The 8,436-nt window shown below is 56.9% G+C and overlaps 1 protein-coding gene across 1 annotated transcript; it reads left to right on the top strand.

The window, feature by feature from the left end:
- The first annotated feature begins 756 nt into the window (after positions 1–756).
- Positions 757–8,431, top strand: NR1D1 (nuclear receptor subfamily 1 group D member 1). The gene is made up of 9 exons (XM_055407791.2): positions 757–1,014; positions 1,114–1,316; positions 4,140–4,481; positions 4,761–4,849; positions 4,952–5,096; positions 5,452–6,095; positions 6,387–6,572; positions 7,056–7,266; positions 7,930–8,431. Exons 2-9 carry the CDS (start codon positions 1,286–1,288, stop codon positions 8,127–8,129), a joined length of 1,848 nt encoding a protein of 615 aa, XP_055263766.2. The 5' UTR covers positions 757–1,014; positions 1,114–1,285; the 3' UTR covers positions 8,130–8,431.
- The last annotated feature ends 5 nt before the right edge of the window (positions 8,432–8,436 follow it).

Raw genomic sequence — 8,436 nt, 5'->3', positions numbered from 1 at the left:
CTTTTATTTTAGGACCTCAAAATACTTTCACCACAGTTTCCTTCCCTTGTCCTTTTTATTTCCTAGACAAAGGGAAATGACTCACCCCAAAGTCACCTTGAGTGGGTAGGGTGGTGTCATATAAGCAAACAGGGAGTCCCCAGGGACATCCTCAACCCCCATGGCAACTCCTTTCCCAAAGGGGAGTAGAACGCAAAAGGGGTCACATTTCCTTTCCGTCTCAGGAGCTTAAGCTCCTGACGGTGGGGCTATCTCCCTCCCCTATCATCTCTCTCTCCGTGTCACCACTAACCTCAAGGCAGGGTCAGTCCCACAATCACGTGAAGCCCTCACGTTTGCAAGATTTGCAGAAAGGGGCTGTTAGCTTTGATCTCCCAGGGAGCCGCCAAGCTTGTCAGTCCCTACCCAGGAATTCACATGCCTCTGCCATACACGCTTTCGAAACACGCCACCCTGACTCTTCAACGCACTCCACCCCACAAGGCTCGCAGCTCCTCCCCGGTTCCAGCAAGAGCTTGTGCAAGGCAGAAATGGAGAAATAAACGCAGTCCGCCCACTTTGCCAAGGGACTACATATCCCGACAGCCTCGGCTTTACGCAGGCGCTTGGAGCTCAACGTGCCTGCTGCTGGAAAAGTGTGTCACTGGGGCACGAGGCGCTCCCTGGGATCACATGGTACCTGCTCCAGTGCCGCGTGCGGCCCGGGAACCCTGGGTTGCTGGCGCCTGCGCAGAGCCCTCTGTCCCAGGGAAAAAGGCTGGGGCAAAAGGCGGCTGAGATTGGCAGAGTGAAATATTGCTGCCGAGGGAACGTAGCAGGGCACACGTCTCGCTTCTTTGCGCCTGGGTGCCCTGTTTCTCCCCATCACCTACTTCCTGACTGCAGCCTCTCTCCCTGTGGGACTTTTACACAAGGAGCTCCAGATTCGATACCCTGCAGCGCTGCGGAGTCGTCAGGCAGTGGCATTCTGTGCACTGCAGAGACCCGACCCTCCTTGCTACCTTCTAGCCAGAAGTACTGCAGGCTGATTCCCTCCGCCCCCTTCCCCCACACTCTCTCTGCTCTTCTCATGCAAAGCAGACCTCGGTGCCTCAGCGTCCTACCCTTCTGCAGGGCTGCAGTCCGGCTCCGCCAAGACCTTGCTGCAGAGTGCCTCGGATCCTGATCGTGAGCCGTGGGGGTCCACTCCCCGCCCTCGGCCAGTGCCCAGGGGGCGACAGCTGCAACTGTAACCTCCAGTTGTGTCAAGGTCCAGTTTGAATGACCGCTGTCAGCCAGTGAAGACATGACGACCCTGGACTCTAACAACAACACAGGTACTAAGATTGCTTTGCTACCGTCATTCTTTCTCTGTCACTGTCTCCTGTCCTCTGCGTCTTAGAACAAGAACTTTGAAAGGGACTGGGGACTCCCTTGGTCAGGGGATTTGCTAATGTGATGGACATGGGGCTGGGATTTCCACAGCGGGTTGTTCGGCCTGGGAATGTGCCCGGAGGCGCCCCACCGTCACCCTTCAGACTCCCAAAGCTCCCTTTAGCTAGAAGGACTTAAATCGCGGGGAAGGAGGGAAGGGAGAGAGTGGGTACGTGTGGTGAGATGAACAGTTTAGAGTAACTGGGAGTTTTGGAGCAGTGCCCTGAAACGCCCCCATCTATCCCCCCGCTGCAGCTGTGGCATGCCTGGACTTTTCGGAAGGAGGACTCCCTCTTTCCAATCTTCCTCTTCCCTCAGAGTCCGCAGGAACTTGAGAAGCAAAGGGGAGACCCGGGTTCCAGGCAGGAAGGACTGGGGAGATGGGTCGGGTCTCACTGGAAACCCATCAATGACAGTAGGGAGTGGCACTTGAGGAGCCCCAAAAGTGGTGCTCTGCCCCAGGGAGGACACCCAAAGCGCCCAGGCAGCCCGGAGCGCTCACATGGCTGCAGAGCCGGGGCCACGTGCTGCGTTTGTTTTCATTCAGCAGAAGCCGTGGCCGCCACCCCATTGGTGGTTGCCTCCCGGCCCCGTTACATAATGAGCTCCGCCCCCCGGTTGCCCCGGCAACGCGTGATCCCTTTTCTCCTCCCCTTGTAGTCCCGACCCAGCTGGTGTTAGGAGCTCAGCCCAAGACCCCGACCAGGGACTCCGAGGAGGGGTGGGATGGGGGCGGGGCTACTGCTCTCGATTGACGGAAGTAGAGAGGGCGGAGCCTCGGGTACTGGGGTTCCTCGTTGGGGAGCCACGTGCAAGAGTCACACGTGGAGCTGGGACGTGAGGCCGGCTGAGGGCCCGGCTCCCGCCCCGCCCCGCCGAGATCTGGGTGAAGCTGGGCTGACTCACCGCCCCCGCCTGCCTCCTTTTCCTGTCCGCTTGTCGGAGGGGGGGGGCCCCCCCTTCGCCATAACCGATGCAGAGTAAGACGGAGTCATCCCTGACCTCTCGTGGCCTCCTGTTTACACTCCTCAGAGACCTCACATTTAGCTTTCTCCTCACTCCTTTTCGATTTATTGTCTTTGCACCTCCTTCACCGTACCGCCTTTAGAGTCAGCTTCTCCACAATACAAATTCCTTCTGTTCCCCAGCATCTCTTTTCTTAGTCCTGCCAACACTCTTACCCCTTCCCCCACCAAACAAGAACCAGCTTGCCTCCTAAGGACTTCCCCAGTCAGTAAAAAATCTGCCTGCAATGCAGGAGACCAGGGTTCAGTCCCTGGGTGGTGGAGAAGGAAATAGCAACTACTCCAGTATTCTTGCCTGGGAAATCCCATGGACAGAGGAGCCTGGCGGGCTTCAGTCCATGGGATCACAAGAGTCAGACACGACTTAGGGAATAAACCACCACCACCAAAACAACTAGATCTCAGAAACATAGCTGAAAGGATATAAAGTCTCTTTCCATCTTTCTTTTTCCTTCCCCACTGAAAGGAAAACTGGGACTCTGAGAAGGGAGTTGATTTCCTCTAGATCACTAATCAAGTTGGTGGTAGATCCAGATCTAAAACCAGACTCTTGAATGTACCCCTCACGTCCAGGTTGGAAGTCTCTTTGGATGAAAGTCTTACTTCCTTGTGGGGGATGGCTGAACTAGGTCAGGTTCATTTACCACCAAATAAATATCCCATCCCCCCATCTCAACCCTGAAACTGTAGGAGCTGGTCTGTTGTGCAACTGTTTTACAGGGAACTGGGTTCACCCTGACCAACCTTGAGCTATTTTAGGGTGGCCCTGCCCAGCTTAGTGTGTGTCAGTGGGTGAGCAAGACATGCCTCTGTACACACGGTGGCATGGCCTGTGTCGGCTCACACGTGTCCTGGGATCCTCTCTTCTCCCACCCCACTGATGGCAAGCTGAGCGAGGTACTTGGCAAAGGTGTGGCAGACAGGTCGCTTTTTTTTCCTGCTAATGCAATGGGAACTCGGCCATCTGGTTGGCAATATAACTAGAGGGCCAAAGTCCCTGAATAGTTAGAGAGCCAAGGTCATTGTCACCAGGCGGAGAGATCTAGAAGGGGGAATTCCAAAGCTTTAGGCTGGACAGTTTGTTCTTCACTTCTACCTCCTGCAGCTCATACTGTTAAGCCCTTCCTGGATTCAGACATAGAGTCTACTCTGACTCTTGATTTTGGAGGCCAGGGGAACAGTACCTTTGGAGATGATGTCTTTCAGTTTTGAGAGAATGTAATTGTTTTATTCTTGTAAGACCTCTATTCTCCTCACTGTTGGCTAGCTGCTCCTCCATGGTCTCATCCCTGGAATGGTCTTGGTATTAAAATCGGCAGCTGGGCTGTTTTTCTTGAGGCTTGTGCATTATGAATGGTTTTCAGCTGCTCTCCCATCCCCAGGTCAGCTGCTGACAATTAAGTCATTAGCTGTGTTTGATACTCTAAAGGAAGGCGTCCAGGGTGGGGCTGCGGGGAGCAGTACATATGAGAGATAGCCACAGAGCATCACAGAGGTCATGCCTCTAGGGAGGTACCTCACACGCAAGGCAGACGCAGAATGTACCTGCCAAGAGTTTCAGGGGTTGGATGGCCATGTCTGGTTTATGTTGGGGAATTGCTTACTGTGGCTCTTCTGGGGACTCCAAGATTAGGGGTGCCACATGGTTAACTTCTGAGTGCCCAACAGTTGACACCCCTTCCCCTTGTGTTCTCCTGCCAGGCGGCGTCATCACCTACATCGGCTCCAGTGGCTCCTCCCCAAACCGCACCAGCCCTGAATCCCTATACAGCGACAGCTCGAATGGCAGCTTCCAGTCCCTGACCCAAGGTTGCCCCACCTACTTCCCACCGTCACCCACTGGCTCCCTCACCCAGGACCCAGCTCGCTCTTTTGGGAGCATTCCCACCAGCTTGGGTGATGATGGTTCTCCTTCGTCTTCATCTTCCTCGTCGTCATCGTCGTCCTCTTCCTTCTATAATGGGAGCCCCCCAGGGGGTCTGCAGGTGGCCCTGGACGATAGTAACCGAGTGTCTCCCAGCAAAAGCACCAGCAGTATCACCAGTGAGTCAGTTTCCAGCTGATTTGGGGGAAGGGAAGGTGTTCAGGTCTAGGCGGGGGGTTGATCTTCATGTGGCAGTTATTTCAGGGCCTACTCAGGCCTCAGGGATTTCTCCTCGAGTTGTACCAGCTGCTGGTGGCCCTGTCTGGTCATCCAAGTGCCTCCTAGATACTGAAGTTCCTCCTCAGCTCTTCCCCCTACCCAGTCTCCAGCCCAGAAAACCTCCAGTTCTCTGGCCACTCAGAAACCCCCGTTTACTTGCCTCCACTCTCTTCCCGCAGAGCTGAATGGCATGGTGCTGCTGTGTAAGGTGTGTGGGGACGTGGCTTCGGGCTTCCACTATGGTGTGCACGCCTGTGAGGGCTGCAAGGTGAGGCAGGGAGGAGGGAAGGGCAGGGGCAGGTGACCCTCTCCCATAGGACACATAGGCCTGGCCTGGACCGAGATGCTCACTCGCTGCCCTGCTCCACAGGGCTTTTTCCGTCGGAGCATCCAGCAGAACATCCAGTACAAAAGGTGTCTGAAAAATGAGAACTGCTCCATCGTCCGCATCAATCGTAACCGCTGCCAGCAATGCCGCTTCAAGAAGTGTCTCTCTGTGGGCATGTCTCGAGACGGTGAGGCAGCACCACGGCCCTGCCAGCTTCCCCGCGCCTTCCCCCTTTCTTCCACTTGAGGTTTCTGAATTAGTCCCTCCCTTAAAAAGTCCCAAGACTGTGTGTCTCCTTTGCAGAGGGGGTGGCCATATTTCATCTGGACTTAGGTAAACATACACTTCTTTCCCATTTAGTCCCTCTGGTCCCCTCCTACCACAAGCCCTACTTGGAAAACCCCCTCCATGGGTGTGGCCTTCCGGGTTTTAGTTTTGATATGGAACCCCAAGTCCTCGGGGGCTTGCCCTTTCAGGAGGAAGGAAGAGAAACATGTGAGTGTGCGTGAGAACTTCCTGACACTGCTCTCATCCTGTCACAGCTGTGCGTTTTGGGCGCATCCCCAAACGGGAGAAGCAGCGGATGCTGGCCGAGATGCAGAGTGCCATGAACCTGGCCAACAACCAGCTGAGCAGCCAGTGCCCGCTGGAGACCCCACCCACCCAGCACCCCACCCCGGGCCCCATGGGCCCCTCACCGCCCCCAGCCCCTGCCCCCTCACCCCTGGTGGGCTTCTCCCAGTTCCCACAGCAGCTGACGCCTCCTCGATCCCCAAGTCCTGAGCCCACAGTGGAGGATGTGATATCCCAGGTAGCCCGGGCCCACCGCGAGATCTTCACCTATGCCCATGACAAGCTGGGCACCTCACCTGGCAACTTCAATGCCAACCATGCCTCAGGCATCCGTCCGGCCACCACCCCACATCGCTGGGAAATTCAGGGCTGCCCGCCTGTCCCCAATGACAACAACATCATGGCTGCCCAGCGTCACAATGAGGCCCTGAACAGTTTACGCCAGGCTTCCTCCTCCTACCCTCCCCCCTGGTCCCCTGGCGCTGCCCACCACAGCTGCCACCAGCCCAACAGCAATGGGCACCGTCTGTGCCCCACCCACGTGTATCCAGCCCCTGAAGGCGAAGCCCCTGTCAACAGTCCACGGCAGGGCAACTCCAAGAACGTTCTGCTGGTGAGGGCACTGGGGATGAGGTGGGCAGGGGGCAGGGGAGAACAGATGGAGCACAGGGTCACTGGGTGTGTATGGAGGCTAAGCGCAGAGAGGATGTTCAGTCCTGCAGGAGGGGCTCTGCCTAGGAAACCCTGATCTCCCCCTGGCACTTGATTGCGGCTTTACCTGAAAGACCCATCCTCCAAGGCCACAACGCTAATCCAGGCAGAATCTGGGGCCCTGCCCTGCTAGGGAAGCCCATCTGAGCTGGCCTGGCTCATACTCCCCTGCCCAAATCCTTCCCTTTTCCAGGCATGTCCCATGAACATGTACCCGCATGGACGCAGCGGGCGAACTGTGCAGGAGATCTGGGAGGACTTCTCCATGAGCTTCACGCCCGCTGTGCGGGAGGTGGTAGAGTTTGCCAAGCACATCCCTGGCTTCCGTGACCTTTCTCAGCACGACCAGGTCACCCTGCTTAAGGCTGGCACCTTTGAGGTGAGTGACCGTCTGTGCTCCCTGCTCTCCACCTTGGGAAGGATCCAGCAGAACGGGGGTCTGGGGTGGGCAGGGGCCACCTTATTCTTGAGTGATTAGGAAGGGGCAGAATCCCACCCAGTCCTGCCTGTGGATGGCTGGAACTTCTGTCATCTCAAATGGGGTCTAATCACATCCTGCTACCGTAAAATAACAGAGTACAGCGCTACCCCCCATTCTAGGCATGAGCAGATTCACTTCGGTGAAGGGCCTTGCCCAGGGTCACAGGGAGTGACAAGGCTGAGACTAAGGTTCAGGCCTGCTGGATTCCAAAGCCAGTGGGATGTTCCCCATCCTTCCACCCTCCCCGCCTCCCTGACCACTCAGAAACTAGCCTCCGTCTTGACTGAGAAATCCAAGGCAGCACCTGTAACCCCTTCAGAAAATGATAGGGGCGATTTGGCAAGTCTTCCGCCCCACCCAGGACGACTGTCCCCGCTTCAGGTGCTGATGGTGCGCTTTGCATCGCTGTTCAACGTGAAGGACCAGACGGTGATGTTCCTGAGCCGCACCACCTACAGCCTGCAGGAGCTCGGCGCCATGGGCATGGGGGACCTGCTCAATGCCATGTTCGACTTCAGCGAGAAGCTCAACTCCCTGGCGCTTACCGAGGAGGAGCTGGGCCTCTTCACCGCGGTGGTGCTCGTCTCTGCAGGTAGGTCAGGCTCTCGCCTGAGCCTTACGGGGAGGAGGCGGACGCAGTTCGATTCAACACACCTTTTATGGAGTACCTACTCTAGGCCAGGCCCTGCACCGGGCACTGGAGATACAGACATGATTCAGACACAGTCTAGCTCAGGAGACAGACTCATGCCCGACTAATTATAAAACAGTGAGATAAGTGTCACAGTAGAAGCATGAACCAAGGGCTTTGGGAGCACACACAACTATTTCTGCCTGGGGAGCTGGGGAAGGAGGTGACACTCAAGTGGGGCCTCAAAGGACAAGTAGAGATACTGCCAGGCAGAGGAGAGGGGAAGGGCGTCCCAGGCAGAGGGAACCACAAAGCACAGAGCAGCGGGGGAGCCAGGGCCCTGGTGGGCCTGTTCAGGGAAGGAGGGTGGCCTGGTGGGGTGGGAGGGGGGCCAGCCCGGCTGAGCCTGGGCTCCTGGTGTGCAGGCATCTCCTGCTTTCAGGGTCAGGGCCTGGGAGAGGGCGTTATGTTCCCCCTCCTGCCCCTTCCCCGTCGGCCCTCTGAGGGGCTTCAGGGAGAGGCTGCGTGGCCACCGCTGCATCCTCGCAGACCTCTGCGTCCTCCTCCTCGTCAGAGTCGGAGGAGCTCAGGGAGTCTGCCTCACTGCTGTCGTCTTCCCCACAGACCGCTCGGGAATGGAGAATTCCGCTTCGGTGGAGCAGCTCCAGGAGACGCTGCTGCGGGCTCTTCGGGCTCTGGTGCTGAAGAACCGGCCCTCGGAGACTTCCCGCTTCACCAAGCTGCTGCTCAAGCTGCCGGACCTGCGGACCCTGAACAACATGCACTCCGAGAAGCTGCTGTCCTTCCGGGTGGACGCCCAGTGACCCGCCCGGCCGGCCTTCCGCCGCTGCCCCCTTGTACAGAATCGAACTCTGCACTTCTCTCTCCTTTACGAGACGAAAAGGAAAAGCAAACCAGAATCTTATTTATATTGTTATAAAATATTCCAAGATGAGCCTCTGGCCCCCCCCGAGCCTTCTTGTAAATACCTGCCTCCCTCCCCCAGCACTGCACCTCCCCAGCCTCCCCTATTTAAACCACTCTCCCCCCTACCCCGCTCTTTCTCTCTGGCCCCCCGATCTGTTCTATTCCTGTCTCAAATCCAATAGTTCACAGCTGAGCTGGCTTCTG

Source organism: Moschus berezovskii, chromosome 20 (assembly GCF_049115385.1).
Source record: "Moschus berezovskii isolate FMDL1 chromosome 20, NW_MosBer_1.0, whole genome shotgun sequence".
NCBI classification, from domain to species: Eukaryota; Metazoa; Chordata; class Mammalia; order Artiodactyla; family Moschidae; genus Moschus; species Moschus berezovskii.
The sequence above is the reverse complement of the archived record's forward strand: the minus strand, read 5'-3'. Positions and strand labels throughout refer to the sequence as shown.